We start from the raw sequence: 18,117 nt of genomic DNA, 5'->3' as shown, positions 1-18,117 counted from the left end.
GAGCTATTCCTCTGATTTTTCAGCATGATGTTCTTGAAGCAAATCTCTGCGCTTAAAAGATGCTCCAACAATATTTAACACATTAGTAACTATACAAAAAAAAAATCATCTACATTCGAATTCTTCTTTGCAAGAGCTACAAGTGTTAACTGCAATTGGCGAGCAAAACAATGAATGCAATATGCCAATGGAGTCTCATTCAATATCAAAGTCTTAAGACCATTTAGCTCTCCCTGCATGTTGCTAGCTCCATCGTAACCTAGCCCCGTATTTGTGATAGACTTAATGAGTGATCTGAAAGAAAAGAGTAGATTGCCTCCTTTAATGAATGAGCAGATGTATCACTAATATGAATAATACCAACAAATCGCTCTACTATTTCACCTTATTTATTAACATATCTCAGAAAAATTTCCATTTGCTCCTTGTGTGATATATCCTTTGATTCATCAACTAGTATCTCGAAATAATCCCCATCCAGGTCTTCAATGATGGCTTTGATTGTTTCTTTAGCACAAGAATAATGTCCTTTTGTACTTGGAGAATACATCATTTCATTTTTTGGGGCGTTTTCTAATATAATGCTTCCAACATCTTCATTAATATCTCCATACCATTGCAAAAGTTCAAGAAAGATACCTCTATTTGAAGAAAATTGACTCTCACCATGCCCACGGAATGATAATTCTAGTCTCAAGAGAAACCTTGTCACATCGACTGAAACACTCAAGCGACGTCGCGATTCACTTTTGTCTTTTTCGAGTTTCTTTTCATAGGCAGTTTGAATTTACTGTGATTGATTCATTAAATTAAGCATCCTGTTAAAACACTTGTTGTGGATGCTATTTACCTCTCCAACATGAGCTCTAAATCTTTCAAGAGCCTTGTTCCAAGCTTTAAAGCCAACTTTTGTATAAGTTTCACTTGTATTTCCATTACTTTCATGTTCATTTTGGAACAAATAGCAACACAAACAATATGCAACATCTTTTGTTATACTGTACTCCAACCACTTACGATATCCCTTATACCAATTAGGACTAAACTGGCGCATTTCCTTCCCAAACTTAGTTTTAGGAAAATCATGAACCTCAGGTTGGCAAGGCTCTTTTTGAATATAATATCTCCTAAACTTCATCACGTATATTAGGGTTATATTCTACAATAGGCGTTCTAATTCCCGGATCAGCTTCAAGAGATTCTAAATTAACACCCAAAGGAAATGTTTCCCTTCGAATTTCTAGAGCCATGATTTCCCTTTGAATTTCTGGAGCTACGGATAAAGTAACATATGGATGAGTAGAACTAGAACTTGGTTGCCCAATTTTCCATCTCGTGATATACTTATCCATCTCGATTCACAAAGATAATTCCTACAAAAACAAGATTCACATAATTCCTAAATTAGGTTATAGACAAGGCACAAAAATACAGAGTGTTTCTCTTAACCAGATGAGAATCAATACTAAGAAAATATTACATGTATGTTTCTAGTCAAAATACCTTTACCAATAGTCATTGAAGAATTATGTTCTAAGTTTCTCTTCCAAATGATTAGTTTATCTATTTATCCATTAATTCTTTCGGCAATACTTCATCAAATTTTTGCTATTTAATTTTTGGACGAAGTGCACATAGTCAACAACAGTAATGCAAGGAGCATGCCTAGAAACTATGATTTCTAAAATGCTCTAGGACTTACTTTCAGATATCTGGGGAGAAAAGTAGTAACATTTAAATTGGTAACTATGAGGAACCACAAGTCCAAAGAAAGAAAACAAGAAATTACCATTTACCAATCATAATATATTCATCAAATAACAGAAAAAGTTCCCCTAATCTGAATTTAAAGCATTAGCATTGAAAATCCCCAACCCAAAGTTCTTTTTTTTCAATATCTAACTTTAATCAAAACACCAAATCTTATTACGTTGCTTTTTGTACTTTGATTTTGAAATTGTTGAGATTTGGGAAGAAGAAGAAGAAAGCTTGCTAGTTGTTGAGAAGCTTACTAGTTGTTGAGATTTGGGGAAGAGGAAGAAGGGTTTTGTGTAGAGAGAAAGTTGTAACCTTTTAGGAAAGGAGATCTAGAAAGTAGAAATAGTAAATAAAAACCTAAAGTCAACAAGGGAAAAAAAATTAAAATATTAGAGTTTGAATAGAAAAGGTCAGCTTTTTCAACCTTTAAAAAAAAAAAAAAATACAGTCAGCACAGCTCTGGGAGGAAAAGTGCTTTTAATGTGTAAAGAATAAACACTCACAGCGGGAATCGAACATGCGACCTAAGGCTCGCGCACGCTGAACAGTTCAGCCAAATACCAAAGCACCCACCAGCAGTTTTGTTCTCTGGGTGCTTATTAATATATTATACCTGTTTTTTTTATATTTTCTATTTAAATAATACGAAGTTCATGTCGGGTCAATGGGTGCTCGAGCCCTCGGCGCGGTCCATGTGGATCCGCCCATGGCCGCTGAAGTTCCGTCTTGACCACCGCCGGTGCATCTCTCCAGATCTGCTACTGTCACAACTGTCGGCGCTCTCCAGATTCGGTCGTTTTCCGGCATGCCGGTTCAGATCTGAGCTTTTTATTTTTTTATAGTTCAAATCGGAGTGTATTTTATTTTCTTGTATCTAAGATGGAGGTTACATTTAAGTGTATTCGTTAATTTTTTAGCGTACAATCCAATGTTTGGAGTGTATTTTATTTCTTGTATTCAGTATTTGAATGAATTTGTTAAATTTTTAGTGCAAAATTCAGTGTTTGGGGGTATATTTTATTTCTTGTATTCAATAGTTTGAGTGTATTTGTTAATTTTTTAGTGTAAAATACAGTGTTTCTTTATGTATTTTTTTTTTGTATTCAGTAGAATGATGATACGTGTCCCTCTATTAAAATGAAGGATATATTTGTGTCTAAAATATAACGATATGGGTATATTTAAACCTAAAGTGTAACGAGTGGTACATTTGACCCTTTTCCGTACTTTTAATATGAATATTGATTTGGGTAAGATGTGATACAAGTGTAATATGGCGTGAAGCCAATTAAATCATTTTTGTAATCACTTCAAAGTCAACTATCTATGATACTCAAATCATGTTACTCGTCATGCCTTATCCTAAATTGTGTTAGCACAACCCTAGTAGACACGATAAACAACTATATGCTGTCCTACTTTAGTAATACGAAGAAGATTGTCCTGAACTCAAGGTCATTTTATAGTTGATATGCAAAGTATGAAAATACACACGAATATGCAAAGTATCAAAAAGTGCATATATGTCTTTTTTCGAAGCATATGGTATAAGAATATCTATAACAAATATTGGATCGATGTCCTCCTATCTGTCTCATTTCTGTTCCAATTTATCTACGAATTGCTTGACCTTATATGAAATACTCGTCTCTCCCTACGTCAACTCCTCAAACTGTCTATAAGCTCATTCTCATTCCAGACAATTGAAACCGCTCCCTGAATAACCACACAAAATTTATACTGAAAACCTTTTTTTATATGTATAGAAAATTACAGAAACTTATACAGATATTATCGGCTTAGATAAATTTTTATTCAATCACGCCAATTAAAGGTCAGTCAAATATATTTCTAAGTTGGGTTTGATTTTTCAATTATCTAGAACGTATGACTTATGAAGAGTAAGATATAGTTTGTCTCTAGACTAAGCCTATTCATCGGTTCGATCAGATCTAGACTAAGCCTATTCATCGGTTCGATCAGATCTAGACTAAGCCTATTCATCGGTTCGATCAGATCGGGTTTAGCATATTTCGGATTATAATTTCGGTTTTCGGATTTCGCAAAATGTAATTCAAATCCGAACCAAATAGTTCAGATTGGATCGGATTTTAAATTCTATTTCGGATAAATCAATTTTGGATAATTCCGTTTATAAGTGAATTGCTTCTTCTTACGAAATGAACAACCAAATAAAATATTCATACCAGATTGCCTTAATATATATAACCCGTTTGGATTGCCTTATAAGTTGGTCAAATCAGATTATAAGCCATTTTTAACTTATTGGGTGTTTGACAAAAATAGAATACAATTTAGATTAAGTCAAAAAGTGCTTAAAATAAGCCAAAACCAAGAAGTTGCTCAACCCCAACTTATTTTTTTTTAGCTTAAAAGCCATTTTGGTTTGACCAACAACTTTACTCTTTTATCCCTTATATTTTCTATTAATTTCAATATTACCCTTACTTCTAAAAACCCTTTAAGCACGTTTATCTAAACATGTAACTGTTATTTAAAAAATAAATTCCAGCACTTAAAAAGTACTTTAAGCACTCATGCTTAAAAGTCACTTTTTTCAGCTAATCCAAACGGGCTTGTAGTTCCTTGTTGCTATAACAATCATATAAATAAAGCATTCATACAAGCAACCAGGTAATATTTTTGAATATATGGGTTGATGTGTAAATGAGTAAGGTATATTTTTTCAGCAATAAAATAAAATAAAAATAATAACAAGTAAGATTAGGGTGTATTTGACTTATTAGATTGGACATATAGGTAGGGGTGTAAAAGGTTTTTGAAAAACTGACTTAACCGACCGAACCGATTTTTAGGTTTCTTTTAATAAAACCGATGGTTTTTATATAAACTTATAACCGTACCAAATAATTAGGTAGGTTTTTAATTTTAAAAAAATAAACCAAAAAAATACCAAACCGTACTAAATGAAATTATAAATATTTATATAATAAAATTTTATTTGCCTTACGTTGGGTGATGAAAACAACTACAAGCCGGCAACATCATTAACACCCAAAGTCCCAACTCTGAAGCATATAGCACTAATCCTATTGAAATCAAATTAGTCTAGCATCTCGAGTAGTAATTATTAAGCTACGAGGTATTCCAACGATTTTGGGTGGCAAGCTACAAGATATCGTATGATTTTTTTTTTCTTGTTGGATACTTAATTTTAGTGGACTTAGTTCTTGAGTCTCATCTTGATTGATTTCTTCCCGCTCGGGCGATCTAAATTATATTTTTGTCGTTGCTTAACATTGTTAAACGCTACCGTATAATAATGGGATGAATCTCTATTCTTGTCGTCTTTATGTCTTTTCTTGATTCATCTCCTTTAAATAGTAACAATGTCTGGAGATTTTTTTTTAAATCAAAGTCCTATAGAAGTATGCATGTATCGTGTCCTAACTTTTATTAGTGACTTTTACGTGATGTTTTTAAAAAAATATCGAAATTAAGCGAATCATACCGATATTGCAGAAAAACCGATATGATGGGATGGTTTCGAAAACTGTAATTTTGGCTATCCAAAATGAAAAAAATAAAAAAATTGGTATGATATAAATTTTATAAAATAAGCGTCTGAACCGTATCATTGACACCCCTACATATAAGTAATGTGCTAATATCTAATGGATAGTCGGGTAGACTTAAGCATAATGTATAAGAAATTCAATTTTCGAATATCCAAAAATCCGAAGCTCCAAATCCAAAATCCGATCCAAAATCCAAAATGTGGACAACTGACATACCTTGAATCTAGCCTGCAATACTTTGGCACTTCTCTTATCAAATTTCTAGTTAGAGAGAGAGCTAACCGTTGCCAAAATGCAGCAGTTTAGAGAGTGATCGAGAGAAATTTTCAGTTGGGAGCCCATTTTTAAAAATTAAATCCGAAATCCAATATAGAATTTGAAAGTGACAAAATATAAATTCAAAATGTTCGGATTTGGGGCTTATCCAAAATATGCACACCCCTACCTAGACTACACATTGCTTTTCCTATATCTCCAGGGATTGCAGGGTTAATAACTCCGGGATAAATTGCTATGTATTATTTTATCTTGCATTTGGTTATGAGTATTAATTAGTTTTAGGATTATTTTATCCCACTATTTATAATAAAATAATCGAATTAGCTATTTCATAAAAAAAAATGAATACCTAATTTCATGAGATATGTATACTTATCTATCCCATCCAACCAACCCAACGATCCTAAAAGCTCCCGCAGACCGAAAACCTAAATTAGGAACAAAATACTCTTCTAACAAGTAGAAGAGACACCTTTTATAGTAGTGCTAATGAGGTTGACCTTTTTTAAAAGTTAACTAAATATTTAAAATCCTTGAAGTGGTGGGCCAAATCTTTTACTCCTTGTCCTCCTCCTCCATTTTATACTTATCACATAAGATACATTAATGAACATATTGTTATAGTAAAATGTTTAGGATGCCCTTAACTATAAATTAAAAACAGCTTTATAAGTAAAAGGATGAATAATGGATATGAAATAGAAAGGAAGTTTGTTTTGAAAAATATATTTTGAGAATTTAAAAAAATATTAAAAATAAAATAGTAGAAATATCGATTAAATTAAAAGTGTTTATAAATTAAAAAATAAAAATTGAGGGTGATCAATTTATAATTTTTAAAGCTTATAAACATTTGAGTGTTTGTTATACTACTAGCTATCATATGTAACGATTTTCTTTATTAATAATAATCTTCAAAAATCTCATCTTATTAATGCTAATGAGGTAAGTAGGGTCTGAAAAGGATAGAATGTACGCAAACCTTACTCTACTTTGAGAGAAATAAAGAAAATGTTTCCAAAAGATTCTCGGCTCAAAAGAAAACATGACGCGAATGCCAAATAAGATTAATCTTAATGAGGTAGTAGTAATTGTAAATTTAGGAACTTATTTCTTTTCTTTTGTGGAAGTCATAGATAAATCAAGATGTACTATATTCAGTGTAAAATAAAAGAAAAAGGTTGGATCTTCCTCTTAATCCAAGTTTAATCTCAAAGCACTCACTCTCTCAAACACACACCAAAATAGAAAGAGAAAACCATTGAAGAAGAACAATACTACTAGCTATTATTAGTATTAGAATTGTTCCAACCATCCATCTCTTCAGCCAAAGGTCCCTTAAAAAGTCAAAATCTTCACCCTTTTCACTCCACTCTATATTAACAGCCAAAATTGATTAACATCAGGTACAACAAATAAATCCAATTTGCAAAAATGATCTGATTATAAGAGACTTTTGGATTGGTATTTTCAAGAATGATGAACAACAATAGTAATAGTATGATGTCTCCATCATCAGCATCGAGTAACAACACACAATCTCCAGGTTTAAAGACTTATTTCAAAACCCCTGAAGGAAAATATAAACTTCAATATGAAAAGACTTATCCTGCTGGTCTTCTTCATTTTTCACATGGTAAAACAGTTACTCAGGTAAAAAAAAACTTTAATTCTTGCACTTTCTAGGGTTCTTAATTTAGTCCAGATTATGTTATATATTAGAATAAGTATTGTTTTATATGATGCTCAAGATTAGGTTTTGAGATTGACCCTTTATCTAAAATCTATACACTTTTAAGGGTTGTTCTCTTTCTTTCTTAATTTAGTCCAATGATGTTATTTTACCACTAGTAGTGTTTTATATGATGCTCAAGATTGGATTTTGAGATTGGACCCTTTATCTAAAATCTATACACTTTTAAGGGTTGTTCTTTTTCTTTCTTAATTTAGTCCAATGATGTTATTTTACCAATAGTAGTGTTTTATATGATGCTCAAGATTGGATTTTGGGATTGACCCTTTATCTAAAATGGATCTTTTGAGAGGAATCTAGAGTCAAGTTTAAGATTCTGGGGTTTAATAAGTCATCATTCTGCCAAAAGTTAGTTTTTTTTTAATTACTTAATTTAGGCCAATTATGTTATTTTACAGTATTAGTGTTTTATATGATGCTCAAAATTGGATTTTGGGATTGACCCTTTTTCTAAAATCAATCTTTTGAGTGGAATCTGGTGTCAATTTTAAGATTCTGGGGTTTTAAAGGTATTATTCTGCCAAAAAGCTAATTTTTTTTTCTCTACCTTGTTGTTATTGGAGTTAACTGAGAACTTGTGAAATGAATTAGTTTCACAGTTTATTCAGTTTTTAAGTATTTCTTTGTGCTCCAATTTGACAATCCAGTGTAGACATCACTAGATGTTCTTTGGTTTTAGGGCTTACACCCATTTCTCAGGCCTTATGTCTTCAATTTTGAATTTTTCGAGTCCTGACTTACTTGTAGAGTTTTCTTTAATAAATGGCTGAAATAAACCCTTTGAATGAAGGAAACATATCTGCGCAGTTGCTGCTTTTACATTCCGATACTAGCTAGATAAGCTTTAGTTTGTGGCTCATGCTTTTGGTCATCCTTTTCCGCGATATCAAAATAAAATAGAGAGGAAAAGGGTCAAATTTGCCCCTTCTACTATGCAAAAGGATCAATTTTACCCTTCGTTTTACTTTCCGTACAAAAATACCCCGACGTTACCCAATTGGCTCAAATATAGTGGAGGGGAGGGGGTAAAATAGGTTGGGGGTGTGAGGTGGCATGCCATGTAGTGTCCACCTTAGCAAAATGCTTGTGCCACGTGGGATGGCGTGTCCATCTTGGACAGCCCCTGTGGAGAAGGTTTATATTTGAGCCACTTGGGTAACATCGGGGTTTTTTTTTGTATGGAAAGTATAACGGAGGGTAAAATTGATCCGTTTGCATAGTAGAGGGACAAATTTGACCCTTTCCCCGAAAATAAATAATGGTCCAACTTTTGAAGCTGAAATGATTTTGATTTTCAGGTAACACTAGCTCATCTCAAAGATAAGCCCGTTCAGGCACAGCCTCACTCGACATCAACTTTTGGAGTCACCAGTGGTGTTAAGTCCGCAGCAGCGAGATTCTTAGGTGGTGGAAATGGTAGTAAGTCCCTTAGTTTTGTCGGGGGGAATGGTGGAAGTAAGTCTGTAAGTGGCATAGGTGGTAGAGCTGGATCATTTGGGGTGACAAGTTCGAATAACTCTCTCAGTATTCCCAATTTCGATGGCAAAGGGACTTATTTGATATTCAATGTTGGCGACACAATTTTTATTAGTGATTTGAATTCTCGAGATAAGGTATGGTTATCTACTATATTTGTTCTTTGAGATGGAAAAAAGTCGAATCTATGAATTCTGAGAGGTTTATTGAAAAATGTAGGATCCTATAAAGTCAATACACTTTAGTAATTCAAATCCTGTTTGCCATGCATTTGATCCGGATGCAAAAGAAGGGCATGATTTGCTCATCGGGTTGAGTTCCGGAGACGGTAAAATTTCTTCCTACATGACGTACAACTTCAATCTTCCACTTCACCCTTTATCTACAACATCTGATTTGCAGTTTATTCGGTGTCTCTACGTCATCAAATGCAAGATGTTGGGAAGAAGCTTGTTGGGGCACAACATTACAACAAGGATGGTGCTGTTAACAACAGGTAAGGCTCTGAGCTCAACCTTTTGTCTTTGTTATTCTTATGAATACTATACTATTAATGGAATTGTAATGCTTTTATTTATTTTATCTTTTCTTTTTGGAATAATGTTAATGGTCTGGACTTGATATCCTATTTTTGAGTTATTGTTAAAGAGATGAATATAGCCGCGTCATGTATGCTTTTACAGCTAGTATAACTGTGCGTTCCCTAGAATATACTTTGAGAATTAGGGTGGCAAGAATTTCTTACTAATAAATTTGGAAGCTTAGATTCTTAGTTGCTTATGTTTTTGGTTGGTTGTAAATGGAAGCCTTCTTTGGGTGTTTGCGCAATCTTAGTAAAAGTTTAATTGGATGGTGAATGCAGTTGAGATCGTTATTTCACAATTTTACTTAGATCAGTCATTAGATGCTAATTGTAATTGTTGGATATTCATAATTCATACTTTGACCCCTGTGCTGCACCCCCTTTAGGTGTTTATACCAAGGGAAAAGAAAGAGAATTAGGATAGTCTTTGTAGTATGAGAATGAAAACAATCAACCATTCAACTATACCTCATTCCAAACTAGTTGGGAATATGAGGATAAAAAGATAACTATATTAGAATTTTCAGTTTTAGAGATCTCACCAAGGTAAACAACTTGAAGCTCTCCACACAACCTAAATACAACTATAGTCGTGATATTAGCGTCATGAACGGTGGTACAGCTATAATATTTTGGAACATTGTCTCCTTCCCTTCCTCCCACCCACTTCCTAAGTAGTCATAATGCTTCCTGCTTCATGGAATATTTCAAAGGTGAAATACACAAATAGCTACTTATAGTTGTCACCGACGTAGATACATTAACTATCCTTATGACCAAATACACACCTCTCATTGGAGTAAGAGTACAATTGCCTTTTAGCGTGTTGGGTGCATTTATAATCTATCTGCAACTGTTAAAAACATGGAAATTCCTTATTTACCCTTAATTTCCATCCACATTTTCCATCTCTGCACACCTTTACCTTTGCCATCACCACCCACTAATTTTATCTCCCATAAACACCTTTAGCCTCCATCATCCACCACTCTAAAGCCTTCCTATACAGAAACAAAGTCTCCTTACATTCATGATGTTCCATTAACTCCACAGAACACTCAGTCATCGAGAGAACCGCCAAGAAACCATTCTTCTCCACCATAGCTCCACTGCCATAAACCACTGGAGCTGCCACCTCGATCACCTCTAGAACCCAGAAAGCTTCACCCTTCAAAGACCACAGAATCAGACACACAAAAAAGGAAAAATATTGGCATTTGGCAGACCACCCCGTCACTGCCGTTAACAGAGACATCACCTTCCCCTGCACGATTACTTCCATATTCAATTTTCAACAATCTGTTTAAAAGTTTAAATCAAAATCAGTCAATTCAAATGAACAATTTCAACTCCAACACCACCTCCTCCACCTCCATCCATCTTTGATTTTTTCTAACCACCAATCTAAGAAGGAGATCGCTCTTATCAAAAAAAAAAAAAAAAAAAAAAGCTAAGAAGGAGATCACTATGGAAGATTCTTTTACTAGTTCTCAGATGGAGGAATTGCTTCCGATATGTGATGTGGGTAGGTGGCATTTCGGTGGTAAATTTTCGGCAACACATGTAAAATTTGGGTTTGGGAGATGGCTATGTGGGGTTGATGGTGAAGAAGAATGAGAGTGGAGCTGGTGTTTGGTGGAATTTATAGATGATGAAGAAGAAAAGAGCGTGAGGAAGCTGGTGATTATTTTGGATGATGAAGAAGAAAGTGTGGGTGGTTTTTTTTTTTTTTTTTTTTTGAAATGAAATGCATTTTTTCTTTTTCTTTCTTAAAATTACACGTATCATCCTTTGATTTGTCAATTGACATTATCTGCCATTGTAACTCACACGTAAGTTTTGCCGTACCCGGGTGTTACGAGGCATACTTATGCCAACAAGAGGTGTCTGTCTGGTTACAAGGATAGTTAAAGTGTCTATCTGACCGTTGGTGACAACTTTGTGTGTCAATCTATGTATTTTGCCTATTTCAAAAAGACAAGTAATTTAAGGGTTTTGTATACTGAAGATAATCCTTTCTTTTTCAGATTTAATATTTTCCTTTGTTTTCTACCAACGATGTACTAGTTTTTCAATATTGATGGGTTCTTAAAATGGTGGAGAAGATTTAATATATTACTTTGCCTTTCAACAGTCGATGTACTAGTATCGCTTGGGTGCCTAACAGTGATGGGGCTTTTGTTGTTGCTCATGCGGATGGAAATTTTTACGTCTATGATAAGGTAAGTGTTGAAACTATTTGTGAGTGCTACCAATTTCCAGTTCCTTTTCAGCGATCCTCATATTTCCTACTTTCTTAGACCAATGTGCATTTTTGTTGTTATATTTCAGAGCAAAGATGGATCTGCTGATCCCTCATTTCCAGTCATCAAAGATCAAACTCATTTTTCAGTTGCCCATGCACGTTATAATAAGGTATTTTGCTTGTGTATATAGTTCCTTTCTGCAGCGTTTGATGATGTGCCCCTGGTATCACTATCAATACTGATCTTATCAATTTCTCCTGTTCACCTTCAAGGCTTCAACCATTTGCAAATTTCTTGGTTCACATATTCCTGCTTTTCTTTTAAGAACCTCATTCTAACCTTTTTAGAATAGCTATCAGAACGCACAATCATGTTCCTTCTGTGAGATAAAAAAGGTGGATGAAAGGCATATATACAGTCCTAGTGTTGCATCCCTCCTGTTGCCGCTCATTTTCCATCTCAAAAATAAAATAAAATTACAGTCAACTGCTTTCAGTATGTTGAGGCATTAAGTAGCCGTTTGGCCATAAAAATTATTCACTTTTTTCTGGAAATTTTTTTCACTTTTTTTACTTTTAGGCGTTTGGTCATAAATATTCGGAATACTACTCCGGAGTTGTATTCCGGAATACCAAAAACAAGAAAAACTTGTTTTTCAATTTTTTTTCACTTTTTTACACTACATTTCACCAAAAACTACAATTTCAAAAACTATGGCCAAACACAACTCCAACTCCAACTCCAACTCCAACTTCAAAAATTCCAAAAAAAGTGAATTTGTTTTTGGTATTTATGGCCAAACGGCACCTAAATAATGAAGTCTCTGTTCATAAATCAAGTTCTCTCTCAGATATAAAGTATGGAACAAATTAATCATATCTTGCAATAATTAATATTGCAAGTATGAGTATTTCAATGTATGTGTTTTATTATACATTGAAATTAAGGCTGAGAGAACTGGAGGGCAGAGTTGTCAAAGGCGAAAAATTTAGAAAACGGCCAAGTCTGCTGGACTGTTAAGCGTAGAGCGCAAATTAAAATGGTGGGCTTTAGAGAAGGGAAACGGTTATGAAGAGAGAGAGAGAGAGAGAGAGTATGTATAGATAGGAAAATCAACTATAAACATAAACTAAAGTGTTTGGACAAAAGAATTGAAGAAAACTAGAATTGATAATAGGAATAAAATCATGTCAGTCAAATTCAAAAACAATTTTAAAATTTTGACTTAGATGTAATGATGCAAGTTAAAGTTTTGTTGTTTTAGTTTTTAATTCTTTAACTTCTTATTCCTAATCATTATTGTTAAGTGTCCTTTACCATCTTATATGGTGTTGACAATCCTCAGTTCGAGATAGCTTTCTGGGTGGAGTTACGCCTAAGGTCCATTTATTTAAATGTTATCCGTGCCAAGCCTATGTCTTTTCTTGGGTTACCCAATGTTGTTTACCAAATTATGGTGTCCATGCTCCGACTATCAAAGCTTGAGTGTGCGGAGGAAGTGGAGGTTAGAGTTCCACACGGTTGAGGGATTTACCTATAGTCTTGTTATATGGTGTTGGGCAGTCTTTACCTGATAAGCTAGCTTTTGAGGTTGGGCTAGTTCCAAGTTCATCCTCAGCTATAAATTTCATTCATAATGTGTTGTTAACGATAGTCTGTAGCTTTGCCAAATATATTTTGGTGTCTAGTATTTTTCTCTTAAATATTGAGGTCATAGTGACGAGACATGTGTCTCAGTGTCTTGTGCTTGTACTAATGCACCACCTAAGTGGTGTGCGCAACTTGGACTTCGCCCAGATTCAGGAGTTAGACGCTCTTCAAACAAGCCTTTAAGAACACTGCACGCAACTTGGACTTCGCCCAGATTCAGGAGTTAGACGCTCTTCAAACAAGCCTTTAAGAACACTGCACGATGGTTGAGATTGTAGTGTTTCTTTGAAATCCAGCACATTAGTATAAAGTTAAATTGTCAGATTGTGCAATGAGGGAAAAGGTTTTAATTTTTGCACTCCAGGTAATAGTTTTAAGCTTAATGATTTTACTGTCATTCGAGTGGATTTTGAATCACTATTTAAGTTATCATCTATTACGCACCTTTGCTTAGCATTTGCACAAAAATGTTACACACCAGCAAATGTAACAAATTAGATGATCTTGGCCCTGGAACTTCATTATAAGCAAATTGCTAAGAGCATAGTCGAGGCATATGCAAATTATTAGGGGATTAGGTTACTCCCTTCTTAACAGAATATGTGTATTTTTGTGGTCTGATTTGTAAGCAAAGACCTTATCTGTGTTTTCTTAGTTTTAAATTTTAGAAAAGGGGAAAAAAGGAATCATGTTTGAGACCTGCACTTGTATTCCAAGGAACCATTAAGATAAACAGAAGAGGAAATGTTCCATGTGCTTTGTGCACACATTCATATATTGTTGGTTCCTATTTTATTTGGTTTAGATTTGGTATTTCATTCACTTCTGAGGGAGATTTTCTTATCATCTCCTTCAAGAAGACAAGAGATTAATAACCTCATATACACAGGTTTAGACCCAATTTATTAGTGGGACTGTTTCGATTGAATTTCCGTAATCTTGACCAATCACCATGAGCCCCATTCATCAATGGAACCAGAAGAATTAGTGTCCATTACAACACCTCGATGCTGTGGCTTTAGTTCCCAAAGTGCATCAATTCTCTTTGCCTAGTGATTGGGGGCACAAATCAGAGGACGTTTATCTCGTCTATAATCTGTATTCTTTTCTTATTTCTTCCCCTACTTCTCCCCCTTTTTCCTTGAATCACATCATCTAACCTCTCATTCGTTGATGCAAAATTCTGTATAAGTAGTACTATATTTTGGTTGACTGCATAAGAAAAATAATCTTTGAATAACTAATGCAATGTTTGGTTTATGGTACTAAACTTCACATCGCTAATGCATGTTTTACTTGGCAGTATTAAACTCCACATACCCATAGCTGATACGTGGGAATTTATGTGTTATTTTGCGCAGGAGGATGCAGAATAAGAATACGTGTATTAGCCAAAAATAGATAAGAGTACCTAAAGACAAATGCTCATAAAGAGGCAATCCCTGACCCCACATAGCAATCTATTACTGCTTACTGCAAAATATTTCTTGCAGATTATTTGCTGCATAGCAATCCCCACATTATTATTCACCAGCTCACCGCTTAATAATCCCTACATAACCTGTCCGCGAAACAAATAATCCCTAAAGAAGCAAGTTTACTGCTGAGTAAAAGCATAAACATGGTTCCATTCTCATCTTCCTAAACACTGTACTGGTTTTTTCCATTATATGTTAACAAGCACATTCTATGTTATTCTTGTCTGGAATAAGAACATTTAGTCTGCTTCTGCTCTATCAAAATTAAACAAATGTCTAGGTTAGTTTATTCAGCCATTCATTAGTGGCATTTTATTTAATATCTCCTAATTGATTGAGGTAAGACTGAAAAAATGTTTGTTACATTTCCTTCTTACTGCAGTAGAGTATGCAGTTTTAACTTCTTCCTTTCACATGTTTCCGTTTGGCTTTTATATGCAGAATCCTGTAGCTAGATGGCATATTTGCCAAGGGTCCATCAATAGCATTGCTTTCTCAACTGATGGGACGTATATTGCAACTGTAGGGAGGGATGGTATTTTCTTCATGAGATGACTTGTGAAGCTATTAATTTTTTTGTTGTGTTGATTTACCGTTACTGAGTATGACTGATCTAATGCAGGTTATCTGCGTATATTTGACTACAAAAATGAACAGCTTATATGTGGTGGAAAAAGTTATTATGGTGCTCTGTTGTGTTGTGCTTGGAGGTGAGTATTTATGATTTTCTGTTCATGACATTTTTGTAACTTGGAAGTCACTTTTGCCTTGTGGACCGTGCTGTGTAGCACACCTCCCCCCCCCCCCCCCCCCCCCGGGGGGGGGCCCTTCCCCACCTACAGAGATGCCCACAAACAAACAAAGTATGTTGTTTTTAATGTTTTGGCTAGAGAGAGTATGTATACTGAGAGTACATAAACCAACAGCATGGACGGAAAGTACGTTTTAGCTGGTGGAGAAGATGACCTAGTTCAGGTTTGGAGCATGGACGAACGTAAAGTTGTTGCATGGGGTGAGGGGCATAACTCCTGGGTGAGTTTCGAGCAGTTATAACTTTCCTTGGTTTCTATGTGGCATTCACCGCCTTATTCTCTTAACTTGTGTCTGGCAGGTCAGTGGTGTGGCATTTGATTCATATTGGTCAGCACCAAATTCAGATGGCACAGATGAAAATGTTGTCTACCGTTTCGGTTCTGTTGGTCAGGTACATGTTCAAAATAAAAAGCTCATATTATTGGGTTTATGTCTAGATCTTTTATTTGCTCATTCAAGATTAAAGTATTTGTGTTCCTGTTGAGAATATAATTAAATAATAAAAGTGTGCTATCTATCAGCTTAAGCTTTTAGATGAGATGGTCACACACTTCAACATGGTATTAAAGTAGACAAAGGTCCCGAGATCAAATCTCACCCCCAGTAGTCCAGGGGCGGAGCTAGCCCTTCGGGCGTGGGTTCGGCCGAACCCAGTAGTTTTGGTCCGAACCATATATTTATATTAAATTTTTTGTCAAATAATTACAAATTATTAATTTAAAACCAATAACTTTAAAGAATTAGAACCCCGACCAGTTTCAAAAAAAAAAAAAAGAATTAGAACCCCGAACCCACAACCTTCAAATCCTAGCTCCGCCTCTGAGTCCGCCATCGATTATCAAAAAGAATTTCCACGTGTTTGGCCCATGAAAAAAAGAGTCAGGCCCACACGTGAGGGGCGTGTTGAGAATATGATTAAATAATAAAAGTGTGCTCTTTCTAACAGCTTACGCTTTTAGATGAGATGGTCACACACTTCAACGGTTCCAATTTTTTTCCTCGCGTTGCTCATAATATGATTTTCAAAGGCTATGATCTGTTTCGATGTTTTTGACTTGATGTTTATTTATAGGACACACAATTGCTCTTATGGGATCTGGAAATGGATGAAATTGTAGTACCAATGCGCCGTCCTCATGGTGGATCACCGACTTTCAGCATCGGGAGTCAATCATCTCATTGGGATAGGGCTTGCCCTGTCGGTACGCTGCAACCTGCTCCAAGCATGCGAGATATTCCAAAGCTATCGCCACTGGTCACTCATCGTGTTCACACCGAACCACTCTCTGGCGTGATGTTTACTCATGAATCAGTCCTTACTATCTGCCGTGAGGGGCATATAAAGGTTTGGGTGAGACCGGAGTTTGGTGAAACTCAAACTAACAACTCGGAGTCGTTACTAAGTCCAACTTTGAAGGAGAAGCCACCAATATCAGGAAAGATTGTTAGTTCCAAGTTACAAGTAATGACCTAATAGTTATCACCTTTTGTGTGTGTTTTTGGGGAGGGGGTTGCAAAACGGCGGATTCTCTAAATGGGGCTCCTTTTAAAAATGTCAGTAACCATTATTGACCAACTAATTGTATAGCGAACAATGAAGATGCTACCGGGAGCAACGCGAGTTTAGTAGAGTGTCCGAGCATCTTGTAAGTATGATAGGCAAAAATAATTTGAGGTTGGTTTCTTGAGATATGTAAATCCTAGTTCCCAACCTCTCCCCTCCCTTTGGTTTTTTCCTTTACTCTTCAGCCAATTTTGCTAAGAAACTGTTGGTTGACAATTGACTTATATCGGATTACCTCATCTTACCAACATTATGCGGGCGATCTATTTATATAGAGCTTTTTGTCATCGATTTTTTCTTTTGCCTGTTGGTTAGTTGAGGTTGAGCTGACTATGATCGGATTCATGTTTCAAGATGTACCGTACTTTCTGTTGATTGTTTAGATTTCCTTTTTTTCCTCGGCGCAGAACTTTCGTGCAAAGTTTAGCTTTTAGAAAAAGTCGGGTTTGTCATTGTGGTGTCATTTACACTTGGATTGTTGAAATTTAGATTCACTTTTGGGCAGCAGCTTGAAGGGAATGGCCTCCCTGCGGCCTTTTGGATAAGTTTTGGGGTAATATTGGAAGGTGAAAATTTCACCTGGAGTTGGTGTCTGCACTATGATCCATACCTTTTTTGGTTATGGTTAAGTGAAAATTTGAGGTAATTGCTTATATTAACTAATTATAGCTAAGTAACAATCTTGATTTGGTGTATGCATTAGATGTCAGGGCAAACTTTTGTCTTGTACGTCTTTTGACGCGTCAAGGGTCTTTCGGAAACAGTTTCTCTAAATTCACGAGGTAGGGTTAACGTTTGCGTACACTCTATCCTCCCTGATCTCACCCGTGGGATTAAACTGGTTATGTTGTTGTCTTTTGACATGTAATTGTTCATAAAAGGCAATGTCAAAACGCTAAATATTATCTGTTTACGTTGTCGCAAACTAAAGGTTCAAATGTACGTGCCCTTGAAGTA

The 18,117-nt window shown here is 35.3% G+C and overlaps 1 protein-coding gene across 2 annotated transcripts; it reads left to right on the top strand.

Annotated features, from left to right (window-relative positions):
* The first annotated feature begins 6,781 nt into the window (after nt 1–6,781).
* On the top strand, nt 6,782–17,451 carry LOC132606899 (probable catabolite repression protein creC). Of its 2 annotated transcripts, none has more exons than XM_060320569.1 (11): nt 6,782–7,250; nt 8,649–8,963; nt 9,046–9,154; nt 9,262–9,322; nt 11,544–11,631; nt 11,741–11,824; nt 15,225–15,318; nt 15,406–15,493; nt 15,710–15,815; nt 15,895–15,987; nt 16,669–17,451. In XM_060320569.1, the coding sequence occupies exons 1-11, from the start codon at nt 7,074–7,076 to the stop codon at nt 17,068–17,070; spliced, it is 1,617 nt and encodes a 538-aa protein (XP_060176552.1). In that variant the 5' UTR covers nt 6,782–7,073; the 3' UTR covers nt 17,071–17,451. The 2 variants fall into 2 exon arrangements, with proteins under 2 accessions (XP_060176552.1, XP_060176551.1); XM_060320568.1 differs by having other exon boundaries at nt 9,229–9,322.
* Nucleotides 17,452–18,117: the final 666 nt, after the last annotated feature.

Source organism: Lycium barbarum, chromosome 8, assembly GCF_019175385.1.
Source record: "Lycium barbarum isolate Lr01 chromosome 8, ASM1917538v2, whole genome shotgun sequence".
Classification (NCBI taxonomy): Eukaryota; Viridiplantae; Streptophyta; class Magnoliopsida; order Solanales; family Solanaceae; genus Lycium; species Lycium barbarum.
The sequence above is the reverse complement of the archived record's forward strand: the minus strand, read 5'-3'. Positions and strand labels throughout refer to the sequence as shown.

Bases quoted from the DNA above. Each gene is read 5' to 3' on its own strand.
- LOC132606899 (XM_060320568.1), top strand. From the start codon at position 7,074: ATGATGAACAACAATAGTAATAGTATGATGTCTCCATCATCAGCATCG. The intron at 9,155-9,228 runs GTAAAATTTCTT...TCTGATTTGCAG, and splicing joins CGGGTTGAGTTCCGGAGACG to TTTATTCGGTGTCTCTACGT. The intron at 9,323-11,543 runs GTAAGGCTCTGA...GCCTTTCAACAG, and splicing joins GATGGTGCTGTTAACAACAG to TCGATGTACTAGTATCGCTT.